General features: G+C 38.5%; 1 protein-coding gene across 13 annotated transcripts in view; it reads right to left on the bottom strand.

The window, feature by feature from the left end:
• The window catches only part of Usp47 (ubiquitin specific protease 47), a 433614-nt gene that overhangs the window by 231795 nt on the left and 179605 nt on the right, over window positions 1-22214 (bottom strand). For all 13 annotated transcript variants that reach the window (XM_070083998.1, XM_070083999.1, XM_070083995.1 and 10 more), the window contains 2 exons: window positions 17119-17294; window positions 4111-4285 (listed from right to left, as the gene is read on the bottom strand). In XM_070083998.1, coding sequence (XP_069940099.1) covers window positions 4111-4285; window positions 17119-17294 — 351 coding nt within the window. The remainder of the gene's footprint in view (window positions 1-4110; window positions 4286-17118; window positions 17295-22214) is intronic.

Genomic DNA, 22214 nt, shown 5'->3' with positions numbered 1-22214 from the left:
AGGAAAGAGGAGTGATTGGTGGAATGATGAAGTAAAGGGTGTGATAAAAGAGAAAAAGGTAGCTTATGAGAGGTTTTTACAAAGCAGAAGTGTTATAAGAAGAGCAGAATATATGGAGAGTAAAAGAAAGGTAAAGAGAGTGGTGAGAGAGTGCAAAAGGAGAGCAGATGATAGAGTGGGAGAGGCACTGTCAAGAAATTTTAATGAAAATAAGAAAAAATTTTGGAGTGAGTTAAACAAGTTAAGAAAGCCAAGGGAAAATATGGATTTGTCAGTTAAAAACAGAGTAGGGGAGTTAGTAGATGGGGAGATGGAGGTATTAGGTAGATGGCGAGAATATTTTGAGGAACTTTTAAATGTTAAGGAAGAAACAGAGGCAGTAATTTCATGCACTGGTCAGGGAGGTATACCATCTTTTAGGAGTGAAGAAGAGCAGAATGTAAGTGTGGGGGAGGTACGTGAGGCATTACGTAAAATGAAAGGGGGTAAAGCAGCTGGTACTGATGGGATCATGACAGAAATGTTAAAAGCAGGGGGGGATATAGTGTTGGAGTGGTTGGTACTTTTGTTCAATAAATGTATGAAAGAGGGGAAGGTACCTAAGGATTGGCGGAGAGCATGTATAGTCCCTTTATATAAAGGGAAAGGGGACAAAAGAGACTGTAAAAATTATAGAGGAATAAGCTTACTGAGTATACCAGGAAAAGTGTACGGTAGGGTTATAATTGAAAGAATTAGAGGTAAGACAGAATGTAGGATTGCGGATGAGCAAGGAGGTTTCAGAGTGGGTAGGGGATGTGTAGATCAAGTGTTTACATTGAAGCATATATGTGAACAGTATTTAGATAAAGGTAGGGAAGTTTTTATTGCATTTATGGATTTAGAAAAGGCATATGATAGAGTGGATAGAGGAGCAATGTGGCAGATGTTGCAAGTATATGGAATAGGTGGTAAGTTATTAAATGCTGTAAAGAGTTTTTATGAAGATAGTGAGGCTCAGGTTAGGGTGTGTAGAAGAGAGGGAGACTATTTCCCGGTAAAAGTAGGTCTTAGACAGGGATGTGTAATGTCACCATGGTTGTTTAATATATTTATAGATGGGGTTGTTAAGGAAGTAAATGCTAGGGTGTTTGGGAGAGGGGTGGGATTAAATTATGGGGAATCAAATTCAAAATGGGAATTGACACAGTTACTTTTTGCTGATGATACTGTGCTTATGGGAGATTCTAAAGAAAAATTGCAAAGGTTAGTGGATGAGTTTGGGAATGTGTGTAAAGGTAGAAAGTTGAAAGTGAACATAGAAAAGAGTAAGGTGATGAGGGTGTCAAATGATTTAGATAAAGAAAAATTGGATATCAAATTGGGGAGGAGGAGTATGGAAGAAGTGAATGTTTTCAGATACTTGGGAGTTGACGTGTCGGCGGATGGATTTATGAAAGATGAAGTTAATCATAGAATTGATGAGGGAAAAAAGGTGAGTGGTGCGTTGAGGTATATGTGGAGTCAAAAAACGTTATCTATGGAGGCAAAGAAGGGAATGTATGAAAGTATAGTAGTACCAACACTCTTATATGGGTGTGAAGCTTGGGTGGTAAATGCAGCAGCGAGGAGACGGTTGGAGGCAGTGGAGATGTCCTGTTTAAGGGCAATGTGTGGTGTAAATATTATGCAGAAAATTCGGAGTGTGGAAATTAGGAGAAGGTGTGGAGTTAATAAAAGTATTAGTCAGAGGGCAGAAGAGGGGTTGTTGAGGTGGTTTGGTCATTTAGAGAGAATGGATCAAAGTAGAATGACATGGAAAGCATATAAATCTATAGGGGAAGGAAGGTGGGGTAGGGGTCGTCCTCGAAAGGGTTGGAGAGAGGGGGTAAAGGAGGTTTTGTGGGTAAGGGGCTTGGACTTCCAGCAAGCGTGCGTGAGCGTGTTAGATAGGAGTGAATGGAGACGAATGGTACTTGGGACCTGACGATCTGTTGGAGTGTGAGCAGGGTAATATTTAGTGAAGGGATTCAGGGAAACCGGTTATTTTCATATAGTCGGACTTGAGTCCTGGAAATGGGAAGTACAATGCCTGCACTTTAAAGGAGGGGTTTGGGATATTGGCAGTTTGGAGGGATATGATGTGTATCTTTATATGTGTATGCTTCTAGACTGTTGTATTCTGAGCACGTCTGCAAAAACAGTGATAATGTGCGAGTGTGGTGAAAGTGTTGAATGATGATGAAAGTATTTTCTTTTTGGGGATTTTCTTTCTTTTTTGGGTCACCCTGCCTCGGTGGGAGACGGCCGACTTGTTGAAAAAAAAAAAAAAAAAAAAAAAAAAATTTAAGCCGCTTTGTGGTCCGAACTGGCAGCTTCACCATGCCTTATCACACTATGTATGCCACTATGATTCTTAAATCTCTCAAACCAACCTTTGCTGGCCTTAAATTCACTCACATCACTAGTTGCAGGCATTTTTCTAATTAAATCGTCATGCAACTTCCTAGCCTTTTCACATATGATCGCTTGAGAGATGCTATCTCCTACTATCTGTTTTTCGTTTATCCACACCAGTAACAGTCTTTCAACATCTTCTATCACTTGCGATCTCTGTTTCGAAAACGAAGTTGCACTTTTGGCAAGAACAGCTTCCTTGATTGCCGTTTTCTTGGCCACAATAGTAGCGATGGTTGATTGGGGTTTTGTGTACAACCTGGCCAGCTCGGAGACATGCACTCCACTTTCATACTTAGCAATGATCTCTTTCTTCATATCCATAGTAATTCTCACTCTTTTTGCTGTAGGGATGGCACTAGAAGCTTTCTTGGGGCCCATGGTGACTTATTTTGCAGGTGCAATCACTAAAAAGGCTGTGATAATATGAAATGTTCCAATTGTATGCTTGGAAGTGACCGCGGTGGCTGGCTTGTAAACACTGGCACCCACGGAACAAGTGAGGCGGGCTCAGGCCGCATCTCGAACAAACCGCGTTGAGCGAGTTTTTTAGCGCTAGCCGAGGCAAAATTATTGTGTTAAAATGTATCGCTAGGCGGATTTAATGTTATGCGATGCGTTTGTTAGGCGAGGTTCCACTGTACTGTATTTTCTTTTTGGAGATTTTCTTTCGTTTTGGGTCACCCTGACTCGGTGGGAGACAGCCAACTTGTCGAGACAAAAAAAAATATTGTACTTTTGTGTGATGTATGTACTAAGAAATTAAAGTGGTTATCCAGACAAAACACCTCAGCTTTAGTTGGTGAACCAGAATAGCTTACAACACCATTAACCCCTTTCCTTCTGAATAGCTTACAACACTATTAACCCCTTTCCTTCTGCTACATCTCTTAGAATGCCTGGGATAAACTCCTGAATATTGTTCCCCTAAGGAAATTACCTCTATTTGAAGTAAAGAACATGGGAACATAGCTTTAGCTTTTAAAAACTCCAATTTTGCCAAACAGCTGTTTAATATTCTACTGATAAAAACTATGGAGTGTAGAAACTAGGGTACAAGTCATAGGGATGAGGAGTGGATGCCTTTGTAATCAGGGTATTGAAAGAGGGGGGCAAAGAATACAATGACCAGAAGAGTATATAAATCTAAGTTGGAAGAGAGGAGGGGTGGAGGTCATCCGAGGAAAGCTTGGAAGGAAGGGATAAAGGAGGTGTCAAGTGTTAGGGGTTTGGCATCCAGAAAGCTTGTGAGAATGCATTCGACAGGAATTAGTGGAGATACCTGGTAGTGCTGTTTGAGAGAGGAGCTACCAAGGTAATATCTGAACTAAGATGTTGGGTGAAAGTGTGTAAAAAAAAAAACTGTCCTCTGTAAGCCATGCATGTCATAAGAGGCAACTGATACGCCAGAAGCGAGAGGCTGGTAACCCCTTTTCCTGTATAAATTATGTACTAAATTTAAAAGAAAAACTTCTGCTTTTCCTTATAGGTCACCCTGCCTTGGTGGAATATGGCCAGTGTGTTGAAAAAAAAAAGAACACATTCCATTACATTCTGTTAGTTATTACTTGAAGCATCTGAAGAGTGTGGGAAAGGTTAACATGGGCCTACTGGGATGAGATGGTTGTAGAAAAGATTATTTTTGTAGTAAAAGCTGGCAATTAAAATACCAACCTTCATAAAGATTATTGATGAGGTCGGACTGATGGGTATTTTTGAAGCACTGTTCAAGGGCATCAAACATCACTCTGCACAACTCTTGAATGTCATGCTGCTGCCATGCCTCGCTACTATCCCAGCCAAAACTCCTGGTAAGATTGGTCGTTTCCACTGCACTCTTATTTGTTGTCTGTAACAAAATATTTGAATTTTATAAATTAACTAATTGCTCAGAACATAAGCAGCAAATGTAAAGTATCATGTTTTAGTAAGCTATTAATTTTCATCATTAATGTTCAAAACCTAACAAAATATTAAAGTACTTGCTAAATTCTTGTGTAGAATGGTCTGCTGTCAAACTACATATATAGAATTAAATTTCAAACATTAATTATGAACTATGATGCTGGTATAAGATGATTAAACATCACACAGATGAACATAGATGAAGAAAAGATCAGCTCCAATGATGATATGTGTACCTAAGCAGGTTGCCATCAACAAGGTGTCAAACAAATATCTGAATGCATTTCAACGAAAAAATATGGAAACTATGAACAAGACTAAAGAATGATATACATGTCATTATAAGAGTGTGCTCTACAACTGTATAGAGATTAACTGGATGTCACAGTTGAAAGAAAGAGCTTGCAGCAGCCAGAAAAAAAGAGGACGACAACAGTAAACATTTGCATGTATGATAAAACTAAATGATCTGAGCAGTAACACAGTGGAAGTAGACGCTACACAGGGGTTCCAAAATAGACAAGACAAGCTCGATCACATCAGTTGGTTGTAAGTCATAAGGCACGCCCATATGTTGGAGAAAACCCCTGCAAACTGAAATAGGCAATCGAGAAGTATCTATGACAACAGGCTTTTGTTAAAGAAAACACATCACTGTTTATTTTCATGCTATGCATAAGTATATTTGATATATAAACAACTGAGGAAAAACCAATTGTCTCCCCAAACAATCACATCTTATAAATCACACTTTTTGAGCAAATTATCCCAAACTAATAGAAATCTACTCCACCTACAATGAAGGACATATAATTTCAGATAAAATTTGGTGATTGGATTGCACAAGTTGCATTTCACACTAAAATGTATAAAAATTATGAGTATGCAGAATTTTGAAAACATTAAAAAAGAAAAACCTCAAACTATTTATCCGATGTGAATAAAATCTTGTGTTAAGTTTACTTTGTAACAAAATTGGTTATTATTGTAACACAGAAATTTTTTTAACACACCAGCCCTCTCCCACCAACGTAGGGTAACTTGAAAAGGAAGACGCACCTTAACCACCAATCACTCCACAATTTTGCCAAAGGTGCACTGACATTACAGCTTAGATGCCCCTCCAAATTGCAATATCCCCAACCCTTCTTCAGAGTGCAGGCACTGTACTTCCCAGGCACTGTACTGTGGCAATAAAATCAGTTAGTAGCTCATCCCATAACCCTTTTGGAACTAATCATTTTCTTGACTGAAAGAAACAGCAAGCACAAAAAAAAAAAAAAAAAAAAAAAAAAAAAAAAAAAAAAAAAAAAAAAAAAAAAAAAAACTTTCAAAAAACATCTGGCATCAAGATACTAGATAAACAGAATAGCACACAAAGCTGTTTTTCCTAACAAAAATTATGGAACACACCACAGAAGTATACAATGAGGTTTCTTCCAGAGGAACGAAGTACAGTGGACCCTCGCATAACGTTGGCATCACATAACGTTAAATCCGCATAGCGATACATTTTATCGCTAAAATTTTGCCTCGCATAGCGCTAAAAAACTCGCTCAACGCTATTCATCCGAGACGCGTCTATGTGCAGCCTGAGCCAGCCTCACATGTTCCGCCGGTGGCATTGTTTACAAGCCAGCCTCCACGGTAACATCCAAGTATACAATCAGAACATTTCGTATTATTACAGCGTTTTTGTTGATTTCATCTGCAAAATATGTGACCATGGGCCCCAAGAAAGCTTCTAGTGCCAACCCTACAGGAATAAGGGTGAGAATTACTATGGAGATGAAGAAAGAGATCATTGCTAAGTATGAAAGTGGAGTATGCGTCTCCGAGCTGGCCAGGTTGTATAGTAAACCTCAATCAACCATCGCTACTATTGTGTCCAAGAAAATGGCAATCAAGGAAGCTGTTCTTGCCAAAGGTGCAACTGTGTTTTTGAAACACAGATCGCAAGTGATAGAAGATGTTGAGAGACTCTTATTGGTGTGGATAAACGAAAAACAGATAGCACAAGATAGCATCTCTCAAGCGATCATAAGTGAAAAAGCTAGGAAGTTGCATCAGGATTTAATTAGAAAAATGCCTGCAACTAGTGATGATGTGAGTGAATTTAAGGCCAACAAAGGTTGGTTTGAGATATTTAAAAAGCATAGTGGCATACATAGTGTGATAAGGCATGGTGAGGCTGCCAGTTCGGACCAAAAAGCAGCTGAAAAACATGTGCATGAATTCAAGGAGTACATAGACAGTGAAGGGCTGAAACCTGAACAAGTGTTTGTGACGAAACAGGCCTGTTTTGGAAGAAAATGCCAAGCAGGACCTACATTACTCAGGAGGAAAAGGCACTCCCAGGACATAAGCCTATGAAAGACAGGCTTACTCTGTTAATGTGTGCCAATGCTAGTGGTGATTGCAAAGTGAAGCCTTTATTAGTGTATCACTCTGAAACTCCCAGACCATTCAGGCAAAAGAATATCCTCAAGGCTAATTTGTGTGTGCTGTGAAGGGCAAACAGTAAGGCATGGGTCACTAGGGACTTTTTCTATGACTGGTTACACCAAGCATTTGCCCCCCAATGTGAAAGATTGCCTAACTGAAAATAAATTAGACCTTAAGTGCCTCCTGGTGTTAGACAATGCTCCTGGTCATCCTTCAGACGTGGCAGAGTGGCTTTCTGCGGAAATGAGCTTCATTAAGGTCAAGTTTTTGCCTTCTAATACCACTCCTCTCCTGCAGCCCATGGACCAGCAGGTCATTTCCAACTTCAAAAAACTGTACACGAAAGCTCTGTTTGAAAGGTGCTTTGTAGTGACCTCAGAAACTCAATTGACTCTAAGAGAGTTTTGGAGAGATCACTTTAATATCCTCATTTGTGTAAACCTTATAGGTAAGGCTTGGGAGGGAGTGACTAAGAGGACCTTGAACTCTGCTTGGAAGAAACTGTGGCCAGAATGTGTAGACAAAAGGGATTTTGAAGGATTTGAGGTTAACCCTGAGAGGCGTATGCCACTTGAGGAATCAATTGTGGCATTGGGGAAGTCCTTGGGGTTGGAGGTTAGTGGGGAGGATGTGGAAGAGTTAGTGGAGGAGGACAATGAAGAACTAACCACTGATGAGCTGCTAGATCAACTTCAACAGCAAGAGGCCACACCTGAGGAAACTGCTTCGGAGGAGGGGAGAGAGAAATTGAAGAAGTTGCCTACTTCAAAGATTAAGGAAATCTGTGCAAAGTGGCTTGAAGTGCAAACCTTTATGGATGAAAATCACCCTCAGACAGCTGTTGCACGCCGTGTTGGCAACCTGTACACTCACAATGTTGTCAACCACTTTAGGAAACTCATAAAGGAACGAGAGGTACAGACCTCTATGGACAGATATGTTGTGCAACAAAAGTCCAGTGACTCTCAAGCTGGTCCTAGTGGCACTAAAAGAAGAAGGGAAGTAACCCCAGAAAAGGACTTGACACCTTAAGCGCAGGCCGCCAAGTTACTGTTTTTTTTGTTTTTTTATTTTTCAACCGATTTATTTTATTTTTGGTGTACTTTTAGAGGTGCATATGTAGAAGCATGTGGCAAAGTTTCAGTATGATTGGCCAACAAACAACAGAGAAAAAAAATATAAACATAATTTTTATATATGGCAGCACGACCTGACAAATTGGCACTACGAGTGGCACTTCCGACATTCCCAACTGTTAGAATACAACTCGCACGACATTTTAACATAGCCATTTCATCTAATATATCTTATTATCAAGTTAAAAAAAAATACATTTGACAAAATTTTTGGCATTCGCCAAAATATCTGCCTTTTAACCCCGCATAAAATCAAAAATATTTGAGATATTCCAAAAAATTTTACGTCTCAATTTCAAACACACTTTGTTTTATATTGTCTGTGAAAATCATTTCAATACAATCATTAATAATGGAGTTATGGAGCGAAATAAGTGAATAAGTTACTTCCGAGATATAGGCCTAGAAAGTCGGCCGGCCTACCGTCTCAAAAAAATTTTTTTTTTTGCGCGGAAATCGTGTTTTTTTCGGTGTATTTCTTAGTAAACTGATGTTCTAGTGCAGTTATCCTCTTCAAAACACCATTTTCTATCACTCACATACCAAACAATAGAAGAAGGGGATGAGGAGTAACTCATTTATATCGAATATTGCTGGTGGACTCTCGCTATATTATGGCCTACATCGCCGCCACCATACCTGATATAAATGACTATAATTTCTTGTAGAAACGTTGTAGAACATTGATTCTTGTACCATTGTGTTGCCAAAGAGTTAAGCTACTTTTCTGTATGAATAACTCATTTTCCATATTTTTTCGATTTTTTGGTGTATTTAGGCTCAGACTCGGCGGCCTGCGCCCTTAAGTTCTAATGGAAGGGGATTCCCCTTCTAAACACTAAGACCATCAACACTCTCCCCTCCTCCCATCCCATCAATCATCACCAGATCTTCAATAAAGGTAAGTGTCATGTAACTGTGCATGTCTTCTTCAGATTGTGTGCATTAAAATTAATATTTCATGTGGTAAAAGTTTTTTTTGCTCATACTTTGGGGTGTCAGGAACGGATTAATTTGATTTCCATTATTTCTTATGGGGAAAATTAATTCGCCTAACGATAATTTCGCCTAACATTGAGCTCTCAGGAACGTATTAATAGCGTTATGCGAGGGTCCACTGTACTAGCTTTGAGAAGAGGCTAATGGAACCAAAACTAATGACATTGGAGGACAAAAGAGCCAGGGAAAATGTGATAACAGGTATTCAGGGACACAGTTGCAAGTTAAAGGTAGAGAAAAGCCACATAAATGGCAGGAATATAGCTGCTATGGGTCCTGAACACATTAACAGCCTAAAACGAAGGAGTCAATCATATTTACATAAAAGCATTTAAAAGCTTTTTTCATTTCTGAATCTGTTTATGGTAAACACAAATGAAAAATTATTAAATTGAAGGAGCAAGAAAATTCATACCTATACATTTTAGATTCTTCTTATTCTTTTAGTAATTATTACAGGAAAAGGGGTTACTAGCCCATTGTTCCCAGCATTTTAGTTGACTTTTACAACACGCATGGCTTATGGAGGAAAGATTCTTATTCCACTTCCCCATGGATATAAAAGGAAAAGTAATAAGAACAAGAAATATTAAGATAAAATCAAAGAAAACTCAGATGAGTGTGTATAAATAAACATGTACATATATGTAGTAGTATAGGTAGTAGGTTGGTAGACAGCAACCATCCAGGGAGGTACTACCGTCCTGCCAAGTGAATGTAAAACAAAAGCCCGTAATTGTTTTACATGATGGTAGGATTGCTGGTGTCTTTTGTCTGTCTCATAAATATGCAAGATTACAGGTATGTCTTGCTACTTCTACTTACACTTAGGTCACACAACACATACATGTACATGTTTATTTATACACACTCATCTGAGTTTTCTTTGATTTTATCTTAATAGTTCTTGGTCTTATTACTTTTCCTTTTATATCCATGGGGAAGTGGAATAAGAATCTTTCCTCCGTAAGCCATGCGTGTTGTAAAAGTCAACTAAAATGCCGGGAACAATGGGCTAGTAACCCCTTTTCCTGTAAAGATTACTAAAAAGAATAAGAAGAAGAAAACTGTCAAAGTGGGAAGTCTGAATGTGCGTGGATGTTGTGCAAATGATAAGAAAGAGATGATTGTGGATGTTATGAATGAGAAGAAGCTGGATGTTCTGGCTTTAAGTGAAACGAAGCTGAAGGGGGTGGGAGAGTTTCAATGGAGAGGAATAAATGGGATTAGGTCAGGGGTTTCAAATAGAGTTAGAGCTAAAGAAGGAGTAGCAATAATGTTGAAGGATAAGCTATGGCAGGAAAAGAGGGACTATAAATGTATTAATTCAAGGATTATGTGGAGTAAAATAAAGATTGGATGTGAAAAGGGGGTTATAGTAAGCATGTATGCACCTGGAGAAGAAAGAAGTGTAGAGGAGAGAGAGAGAGATTTTGGGAAATGTTGAGTGAATGCGTGGGGAGTTTTGAATCAAGTGTGAGAGTAATGGTGGTTGGGGATTTCAATGCTAAAGTGGGTAAAAATGTTATGGAGGGAGTAGTAGGTAAATTTGGGGTGCCAGGGGTAAATGTAAATGGGGAGCCTTTAATTGAGCTATGTGTAGAAAGAAATTTGGTAATAAGTAATACATATTTTATGAAAAAGAGGATAAATAAATATACAAGGTATGATGTAGCACGTAATGAAAGTAGTTTGTTAGATTATGTATTGGTGGATAAAAGGTTGATGGCTAGGCTCCAGGATGTACATGTTTATAGAGGGGCAACTGATATATCGGATCATTATTTAGTTGGAGCTACAGTTAGAGTAAGAGGTAGATGGGAAAAGAGGAAGGTGGCAACAACAAGTAAGAGGGAGGTGAAAGTGTATAAACTAAGGGAGGAGGAAGTTCAGGGAAGATAAGCGACTGTTGGCAGAAAGGTGGGCTAGTGCAAAGATGAGTAGTGGGGGGGGGGGGGTTGAAGAGGGTTGGAATAGTTTTAAAAATGCAGTATTAGAATGTTGGGCAGAAGTTTGTGGTTATAGGAGGGTGGGGGCAGGTGGAAAGAGGAGTGATTGGTGGAATGATGAAGTAAAGGGTGTGATAAAAGAGAAAAAGTTAGCTTATGAGAGTTTTTTACAAAGCAGAAGTGTTATAAGAAAAGCAGAGTATATGGACAGTAAAAGAAAGGTGAAGAGAGTGGTGAGAGAGTGCAAAAGGAGAGCAGATGATAGAGTGGGAGAGGCACTGTCAAGAAATTTTAATGAAAATAAGAAAAAATTTTGGAGTGAGTTAAACAAGTTAAGAAAGCCTAGGGAAAGTATGGATTTGTCAGTTAAAAACAGAGTAGGGGAGTTAGTAGATGGGGGAGAGGGAGTTATTAGGTAGATGGCGAGAATATTTTGAGGAACTTTTAAATGTTGAGGAAGAAAGGGAGGTGGTAATTTCATGCACTGGTCAGGGAGATATACCATCGTTTAGGAGTGAAGAAGAGCAGAATTTAAGTGTGGGGGAGGTACGTGAGGCATTACGTAGAATGAAAGGGGGTAAAGCAGCTGGAACTGATGGGATCATGACAGAAATGTTAAAAGCAAGGGGGGATATAGTGTTGGAGTGGTTGGTGCTTTTGTTTAATAAATGTATGAAAGAGGGGAAGGTACCTAGGGATTGGCGGAAAGCATGTATAGTCCCTTTATATAAAGGGAAAGGGGACAAGAGAGATTGTAAAAATTATAGAGGAATAAGTTTACTGAGTATACCAGGAAAAGTGTATGGTAGGGTTATAATTGAAAGAATTAGAGGTAAGATAGAATGTAGGATTGCGGATGAGCAAGGAGGTTTCAGAGTGGGTAGGGGATGTGTAGATCAAGTGTTTACATTGAAGCATATAGGTGAACAGTATTTAGATAAAGGTAGGGAAGTTTTTATTGCATTTATGGATTTAGAAAAGGCATATGATAGAGTGGATAGAGGAGCAATGTGGCAGATGTTGCAAGTATATGGAATAGGTGATAAGTTACTAAATGCTGTAAAGAGTTTTTATGAGGATAGTGAGGCTCAGGTTAGGGTGTGTAGAAGAGAGGGAGAATACTTCCCGGTAAAAGTAGGTCTTAGACAGGGATGTGTAATGTCACCATGGTTGTTTAATATATTTATAGATGGGGTTGTAAAAGAAGTAAATGCTAGGGTGTTTGGGAGAGGGGTGGGATTAAATTATGGGGAATCAAATTCAAAATGGGAATTAACACAGTTACTTTTTGCTGATGATACTGTGCTTATGGGAGATTCTAAAGAAAAATTGCAAAGGTTAGTGGATGAGTTTGGGAATGTGTGTAAAGGTAGAAAGTTGAAAGTGAACATAGAGAAGAGTAAGGTGATGAGGGTATCAAATGATTTAGATAAAGAAAAATTGGATATCAAATTGGGGAGGAGGAGTATGGAAGAAGTAAATGTTTTCAGATACTTGGGAGTTGACATGTCGGCGGATGGATTTATGAAGGATGAGGTTAATCATAGAATTGATGAGGGAAAAAAGGTGAGTGGTGCATTGAGGTATATGTGGAGTCAAAAAACGTTATCTATGGAGGCAAAGAAGGGAATGTATGAAAGTATAGTAGTACCAACACTCTTATATGGGTGTGAAGCTTGGGTGGTAAATGCAGCAGCGAGGAGACGGTTGGAGGCAGTGGAGATGTCCTGTGTAAGGGCAATGTGTGGTGTAAATATTATGCAGAAAATTCGGAGTTTGGAAATTAGGAAAAGGTGTGGAGTTAATAAAAGTATTAGTCAGAGGGCAGAAGAGGGGTTGTTGAGGTGGTTTGGTCATTTAGAGAGAATGGATCAAAGTAGAATGACATGGAAAGCATATAAATCTATAGGGGAAGGAAGGCAAGGTAGGGGTCGTCCTCGAAAGGGTTGGAGAGAGGGGGTAAAGGAGGTTTTGTGGGCTAGGGGCTTGGACTTCCAGCAAGCGTGCGTGAGCGTGTTAGATAGGAGTGAATGGAGACGAATGGTACTTGGGACCTGACGATCTGTTGGAGTGTGAGCAGGGTAATATTTAGTGAAGGGATTCAGGGAAACCGGTTATTTTCATATAGTCGGACTTGAGTCCTGGAAATGGGAAGTACAATGCCTGCACTTTCAAGGAGGGGTTTGGGATATTGGCAGTTTGGAGGGATATGTTGTGTATCTTTATACGTATATGCTTCTAAACTGTTGTATTCTGAGCACCTCTGCAAAAACAGTGATTATGTGTGAGTGTGGTGAAAGTGTTTAATGGTGATGAAAGCATTTTCTTTTTGGGGATTTTCTTTCTTTTTTGGGTCACCCTGCCTCGGTGGGAGACGGCCAACTTGTTGAAAAAAAAAAAAAAAAATGTATGTGTAGTGTGACCTAAGTGTAAGTAGAAGCATCAAGACATACCTGTAATTTTGCATATTTATGAGACAGACAGACAAGACACCAGCAATCCTACCATCATGTAAAACAATTACAGGCTTTCGTTTTACATTCACTTGGCAGAACGGTAGTACCTCCCTGAGTGGTTGCTGTCTACCAACCTACTACTATTGAAAGGAAGAACAACTCTGAATGACATGGAGAGCGCATAAATCTGTAACGGAAGGAAGCGGGGTAGGGGTCGTCCTCGAAAATGTTGGAGGGAGGGGGTAAAGGTGGTTTTGTGGGCGAGGGGCTTGAACTTCCAGCAAGCATTCATGAGCATGTTAGATAGAAGTGAATGGAGATGAATAGTATTTGGGACCTGCCGAGCTGATGGAGTGTGAGCAGGGTAATATTTAGTGAAGGGATTCAGGGAAACCGGTTATTTTCATATAGTCGGACTTGAGTCCTGGAAATGGGAAGTACAATGCCTGCACTTTAAAGGAGGGGTTTGGGATATTGTCAGTTTGGAGGGATATGTTGTGTATCTTTATACATATATGCTTCTAAACTGTTGTATTCTGAGCACCTCTGCAAAAACAGTGATTATGTGTGAGTGAGGTGAAAGTGTTGAATGATGATGAAAGTATTTTCTTTTTGGGGGTTTTCTTTCTTTTTGGGTCATCCTGCCTCGGTGGGAGATGGCCGACTTGTTTAAAAAAAACATTTTAAATTTTCCTCAGTTACTAGAAGTTAAAAGGTGATATATTCCAGCAAGCATGCGTGAGCGCATTTGATAGGAGTGAATGGAGACAAATGGTTTTTAATACTTGACATGCTGTTGGAGTGTGAGCAAAGTAACATTTATGAAGGGATTCAGGGAAACCAGCAGGCCGAACTCGAGTCCTGGAGATGGGAAGTACAGTGTCTGCACTCTGGAGGAGGGGTATTAATGTTGCAGTTTTATAACTGTAGTGTAAAGCACCCCTCTGGCAAGACAGTGACGGAGTGAATGATGATGAAATTTTTTCTTTTTCGGGCCACCCTGCCTTGGTGGGAATCAACCGGTGTTAAAAAAAAAAAAAAATTACATCTACAAGATATTGTATAAAGGATTTAGATGTAACTAGATGAGTGCAAGTGCCAGGGTAAAATGAACAGTAGTTAAAAAAATGTTTTTAACCCTTTGAGGGTCCGTGCTGTAGATCTACGGCTATACGTTGAGGGTCCAAACCGTAGATCTACGCCATGAGCTCAGCTCACTCTGATAAGCTGTGAGCTGTAAATTTGGGCCTAGATATGAGACAATACATCTATGTAGTATGTGTGCACCACATAAAACAAATCCTACAGCACACAGTGCATAATGAGAGAAGAAAACTGAGACCATAATTTTCGATTAAAACAGCGACTGTGCAGTGTTTTTTCGTATGTTTTTTATAGTTGTATTTGCGATTTCTTGGTCTCATTTGATAGAATGGAAGATATATTACAGAAGTAGAGATGATTTTGATTGGTTTTAGCACTGGAAATGGCTTGAAACTGAGCTCAAAGTAACGGAAATGTTAAATTTTTGTCGATGTTCAAGAGTAAACAAACAACCTCACATGTCTAATACATGCCAGCTGGTGGGTCTAATATACATTCACAAATGTGGTGATGATATTTATACAATTATTACAATATTGCATAACAGTAAATCTTCTATTTTTTGGTTTGAATAAAAATTCATTATGTGAATAAAAAATCAAAATGGAAGTCATTTGTAAAGCCTCAAAACGTAACTAATGAACAGAGGAAATGTTAGTTTAGTGCCAGGAATGTCTGCAATGTTTATTCTGGACCCTATTTTGAAATTGGAATACAATATTTTGAACTTCGTGTTAAATTGGCCAAATTACCAATTTCTGATCACTTTATTTTGTAGTTGAAACAATTGACTGGGCGATTTATTGTGCTCAATCGATAGAATAGAAGTAATTCTAGTGAAACAGCAAAGAATTTGGTCGACTGGAATAATGTAATTGGCCTAAAATGGAAGTCAAAGTCGGCAAAATTGCAGATTCGTAAACATCGCTGACACATCAAAATTCGCGAGAGCATAATTTCGTCAATTTTTCCATCAAATTTCGTACTTTTTGTTTTATTACCTTCAGAAAAAGATTCTCTACCATTTCATAAGAAAAAATAACAAATTTTTTTTTTTACTATTCTTGGACCCTGGTGTGCACTTTGAAATTTGGCCTCTGGACCCTGAAAGGGTTAATCAACTCACAATACCTAAATGTTTAACTGATCATTTTACATCAGCCACTTCTTAAGGCAGGGTGATCCAAAGAAAGAAACACAGTCACCATCACTCATTCAATAGCTATCTTGCAAGAAGTGTGCAGAGATCTTGACTTAACCCTTTGAGGGTTTTCGTCATACTAGTACGTCTTACGCGTAGGGGTTTTTGACGTACTAGTACTCATAAATTCTAGCGACCTCAAATCTAGTGGGAGAAAGCTGGTAGGCCTTCATATGAAAGAATGGGTCTATGTGGTCAGTGTGCACAGTCTAAAAAAAATCCTGCAGCACACAGTGCATAATGAGAAAAAAAAAACTTTTTCCATTTTTTTTTAATAAATCAGCGACTTTGCAGTGTATTTTCGTATGGTATTTATTGTTGTATTCTAGTTTTCTTGGTCTCATTTTATAGAATGGAAGACATATTACTGAAATTGAGATGATTTTGACTGGTTTTACAATGAAAGGTGCCTTGAAATTGAGCTCAAAGTAGCAGAAATGTTCGATTTTTACCAAACTTCAAAAGTAAACAAATCGTGCCAAGCGTGCAATACACGTCAACTGGTGAGTCTAATATTCTTTCACAAGTGCACCAATAATATTTATACCATTTTTTACACTAATGCAGTAGTCTGCATAACAGTAAATCTTATATTTTTTGTGAGAATAAAAATTCAAAGTGGAAAGCAAAAGAATATAAGAGGGGCCTTGAGACGTGACTAATGACTAGAGGAAATGTCATTTTAGTGCCAGGAATGTCTTTCTTGTTTATTCTGGACCCTATTCCGAAATTGGCATCTTTTGAAATTTGTGTGAAATTGGCAAAATTGCTAAATTCTGACCACTGTACTGGATAGTTGAATTTATAAATGGGTGGTTTCTTGCACCCATTCGATAGAAAAAATGGAGTTCTAGCGAAATATTCATGTTTTTTGTCGACTAGTACAGTGAAATTGGCCGAAAATGGGGCTCAAAGTGGGCAAAATCGCCGATCCGTAAACATCGCCGAGACCGCTAACTTTGCGAGAGCATAATTCCGTAAGTTTTCTATCAAATTTCAAACTTTTGGTGTCGTTATGATCGGGAAAAGATTCTCTATCTTTTCATAAGAGAAAATAATTTTTTTTTTTTTTAAATTTGGCCGACCCTGAGAACGAGTTTCGGAGAGGGCCTGTCGACCCTCAAAGGGTTAAATGACCCTTGATCTAAAAGTTTCCCCATTTATCACATATTGAAATTAAGAAATTAGGAAAAAAAAAGCAGGAAATTTTACAATTTAAATTTTAGTACAGGGAAAGAAGTCCCATTACCTCTCATTGATAACAAATACGTACATGCATCTCTCACCAACCAATATTATTAATCTTTCATATAATAAATCATCATCATCTTTCAATAAACCAGCCGTATCCCACCAAGGCAGGGTGGCATGCGACTAGCATGCTAGTCGCCTCTTACAACACGTATGGGTTTCGGAGGAAGAATATATAATAAATATCATTGTTTAAAATTGATCGTAAATAGTGTTGTACACCTAAAAAATCTCACCTGCAACAGTAGAAAAAGTCTTTGTATTTGACAAGGAATATTTTTGGAAGCTTCTTCCTCAGAACCTTTAAACTCCCACTGATAAATTGCATTACGGAACTCCGGGGTCATGTAGAGTGTCTGCAGGAGACTGTTGAGGTAACAAGTCATGGCTTGGTTCACCAGACCCACATAACCTGAAGTATGTAGAAATGTTACTAATAACTGCACAAAGGGAGAGGCAATTAATCAACCCACAATACCTAAAAAAATTAAGAGATTAAAATCAGCCACTTCCTAAGGCAGGGTGGTCCAAAGAACTGCCCAAATAAATATAATAAAATAAACTCTTTAAAATAAAACAGTTCTGTGGGTACAGCCAATCATCCCTCTGACATCTTCTGCATCTTGTAGGAGACCAAAGGCAGTACCTTGTGTATCTTACAAGCTACCAAAGAGGTTATGCTTGAAAAATCACAATGATACTGTAGTACAGCAATTAATTAGCCTACCCTTTTGTTTTAATACTTGGCAAGGCCAATGTAATAAATTTACATTGGTTTTTCATGTCATACATTCACCTGGGGTTTAGCACTGAATTACCTCTAGTCCACATTCAACTTTTCCCTACCTTTACTACCAAATGTGTGGAGTCGAATGTTCTTGCATGCATTAAGCTTGTAGACACGGTGTGAAAAACCTTTGGAATGCTAGATGACTTGAAGGAATGCTGCACTATATAATTTGGATGTAAATGTGTAAATAAAGATTAGTTTACTTGAGTTTCCCATTAGTACCACCTGTCAGTCAATCTAAAAATAGTTAACTGTAATTATGATGTTAACATTCACCCTATCTGATATCCTGTGTTCACAAAGATGCTATTTTACGATAAAATGAATATATTATAGTGGGAATGGAAGTGAAAAATGACATGAACCATAGAATAGATGAAGGGAAAACAAAGGCAGTAGTGTGTAAGGCATCTGTAGAGATGATGAACATTACATGTGGAGAAAAGGAGAAATGTACGGAGAGTATAGCACATAATACCAACACCATTACAGTGAACCCTTGACTTATGATATTGATCCGTTCCAGAGAGCTCATCGTTAGACGAAATTATCGTTAGTTGAATTAATTTTCCCCATAAGAAATAATGGAAATCCAATTAATCTGTTCCAAACCCCTGAAAGTATGAAATTTTTTTTTTTACCACATGAAATATACATTTTCCTACACACAAAAAGGATACATGTACAATATATATTGTGTACGTACTGTACTAAATGAAGAATAAATGACACTTACCTTTATTGAAGATGTAGTGATGAGTGATGGGATGGGAGGAAGGGAGATAATGTTTATTATTCTTTGGAAGGGGAATCCCCTTCCATAAAGACTTTAGGTAGCAAGTCCTTTTCCAGGGTTACTTCTCTGATATCTGTTTATCGTTTATCCACACCAATAACAGTCTCTCAACATCTTCGAGTACTTGCGATCTGTGTTTCGAAGAGATACTTGCACTTTTTGCAACAACAACTTCCTTGATTGCCTTTTTGTTGGCCAAGATAATAGTGATGGCTGATTGGGGTTTGTTGTACAACCTGGCCAGCTCGGAGTCGCGCACTCCACTTTCATACTTTGTTATCTCTTTCATTTCGATTATAATTTTCACCCTTTTTACCACAGGGTTGGCACTAGAAGCTTTCTTTGGGCCCATGGCGGCTTATTTAGCAGTTACAAGCACTAAAAACACTGGAATAATACAAAATGTACTGAATGTATGCGTGGAAGCGACCACACTGGCCTGTAAACTTTGGCACACTAACTGAAGGCAGGGCAGCTGAGGCGCGCTCAGGCCAGAGGGACACGTGGACCCTTTCTGGACTAATGACATAAGTCAAGTTTTTGTTCGTAGGTTGTGGGAAATTTTTTACGCTGAAACGCTTCGTAAGTCAATTTTATCATTAGACGAGGCCTTCATAAGTCGAGGGTCCACTGTATATGGATATGAAACAGACTATAAACACCATAGCGAGGAGAAGACTGGAGGTAGTAGAGATGTTACATTTCAGAGCAAGACATGGTGTGAATATTATGCAGAGAATTCATAGCATGGAGAATAGATGACTGTGCAGGGTTACCAAAATTATAATTCAGAGGGCTGAGGAGGAGTTGAGGTGGTTTCATAATTTAGAAAGGATGGAGCAGACAGGATAACTAATGTATATAATTCCGAGGTGGAAGGAGGAGGGTCTGAACCTTGATTCAACTATGGTCTGCGACTGCTGTATTCAACACTATCATATCCAGGACCAGGTCCTCATTATTCATGAATATGAAGTCTAGGGTATTTTGTAATATGGCTGCTTCTGCTGTCTTCTGGTTTAACCCTTTGGCTGTCGCAAGCCCCTTTCTGAAACTGTCATTCTTTGTCGCAAAAGTTTTGGAAAAAAAAACTTTTTCTTTATGAAATGATAGAGAATCTTTTCCCGTTGGTAATAACACCAAAAGTACGAAATTTGGTCGAAAACTCACGGAATTACGCTCCCGCGAAGTTAGCGGTCTCGGCGACATATACGAATCAGCAATTTTGCCGACTTTGAGCCCTGTTTTTGGCCAATTCCGTTGTTCCAGTTGACCAAACTCATAGCTATTTCTTTAGAATTCCATTTTTCCTATCAGTTGAGTACAAGAAACTGCCCATTTACCGATTTGAACTACCCAATAAAGTGGTCAGAAATTGGCAATTTGGCCAATTTCATGCAAATTAAAAAAGATGCCAATTTCAAAACAGGGTCCAGAATAAACAATGTAGACATTCTTGGCACTAAAATAACATATCCTCTGGTTATTAGTTATGTCTCTAGGCCCCTCTTATATTACTATTGCTTTCTATTTTGATTTTTTATTCATACAAAAAAATTACAAAATTTACTGTTATGCAGACTAATGCATTATTGTAAAAATGGTATAAATAATATCAGTGAACTAGTGAAAGAATATCAGACTCCCAGTTGACGTGTATTGGACGTGTGGTGTAATTTGCTTACTCCTGAACATTGGTAAAAATCGAACATTTCTGCTACTTTGAGCTCAATTTCAAGGTTGTTTTCATCGTGAAAGTAATGAAAATCATCTCTATTTCTGTAATATGTTTTCCATTTTATCACCTGAGACCCTGAAAACGAGAATACAACAATAAATACTATATGAAAATACACCTCAAATTCGGCGTTTTAATTAATAAATAAATAAATAAAAAAAAGGTCAGTTTTTTTTTATCATTATGCACTGTGTGCTGCAGGATTTTTTTTATGTGGTGCACACTGACCACACAGACCCATTCTCTCGCATGTGGGCCTACCAGTTTTCTCCTGCTTGATTTGAAGCCGCTAGAATTTATGCATATAAATACGTCAGAAACAGTGGCGCTTAAGACATATATATACGATGTAAACAGTCAAAGGGTTAAAAAAGGTTGTGTGTGCAATGAATGCACAATTTTTCGTACCTTCATACAAAGTCAAATAATGTGACTTACACGTTTCAATAAGTCTTACACCTTGAAACAATTGTAATACATATTATAGAATTTTGTTATAGATTGGAAGACACACAGGTGCTATGTACACAACTGCTTATGTAACTCAGTATATTCCCTCGAACTTAAATATATACATGAACTATAAACAATTAACCTAGGATAACATTATACCTTGAAACAACTATTACAGGTATTCCTTGTACATAATATTAGAAGACCAAAATACTAAAAAAAATAGTGTATATTCCAAGTGGAATATACACTGTATACATAGTGTAAACAGACCAGGAAAAGTGTGCGGTAGGGTTATTATTGAAAGAATTAGAGGTAAGACAGAATGTAGAATTGCGGATGAGCAAGGAGGTTTTAGAGTGGGTAGGGGATGTGTAGATCAAGTGTTTACATTGAAGCATATATGTGAGCAGTATTTAGATAAGGGTAGGGAAGTTTTTATTGCACTTATGAATTTAGAAAAGGCATATGATAGAGTGGATAGGGAAGCAATGTGGCAGATGTTGCAAGTATATGGAATAGGTGTTAAGTTACTAAATGCTGTAAAGAGTTTTTATGAGGATAGTGAGGCTCAGGTTAGGGTGTGTAGAAGAGAGGGAGACTACTTCCCGGTAAAAGTAGGTTTTAGACAGGGATGTGTAATGTCACCATGGTTGTTAATATATTTATAGATGGGGTTGTAAGAGAAGTAAATGCTAAGGTGTTCGGGAGAGGGGTGGGATTAAATTATGGGAAATTAAATACAAAACGGGAAGTGACACAGTTACTTTTTGCTGATGATACTGTGCTTATGGGAGATTCTAAAGAAAAATTGCAAAGGTTAGTGGATGAATTTGGGAGTGTGTGTAAAGGTAGAAAGTTGAAAGTGAACATAGAAAAGAGTAAGGTGATGAGAGTATCAAATGATTTTGATAAAGAAAAATTGAATATCAAATTGGGGAGGAGTATGGAAGAAGTGAATGTTTTCAGATATTTGGGAGTTGACGTGTCAGCGGATGGATTTATGAAGGATGAGGTTAATCATAGAAATGATGAAGGAAAAAAGTTGAGTGGTGCATTGAGGTATATGTGGAGACAAAAAATGTTATCTATGGAGGCAAAGAAGGGAATGTATGAAAGTATAGTAGTACCAACACTCTTATATGGGTATGAAGCTTGGGTTGTAAATGCTGCAGCGAGGAGGCAAGGAGGCAGTGGAGATGTCCTGTCTAAGGGCAATGTGTGATGTAAATATTATGCAGAAAATTCAGAGTGTGGAAATTAGAAGGTGTGGAGTTAATAAAAGTATTAGTCAGAGGGCTGAAGAGGGTTTGTCGAGGTGGTTCGGTCATTTAGAGAGAATGGATCGAAGTAGAATGACATGGAGAGCGTATAAATCTGTAGGGGAAGGAAGGCGGGGTAGGGGTTATCCTCGAAAAGGTTGGAGGGTGGGGGTAAAAGAAGTGTTGTGGGCAAGGGGTTTGGACTTCCAGCAAGCGTGCATGAGTGTGTTAGATAGGAATGAATGGAGACAAATGGTATTTGGGACCTGATGAGCTGTTGGAGGGTGAGCAGG

The sequence above is a fragment of the Cherax quadricarinatus genome, chromosome 11 (genome assembly GCF_038502225.1).
Source record: "Cherax quadricarinatus isolate ZL_2023a chromosome 11, ASM3850222v1, whole genome shotgun sequence".
NCBI lineage: Eukaryota > Metazoa > Arthropoda > Malacostraca > Decapoda > Parastacidae > Cherax > Cherax quadricarinatus.
Note: the sequence above shows the minus strand (reverse complement) of the source record. Positions and strands in the feature narration are given on the sequence as shown.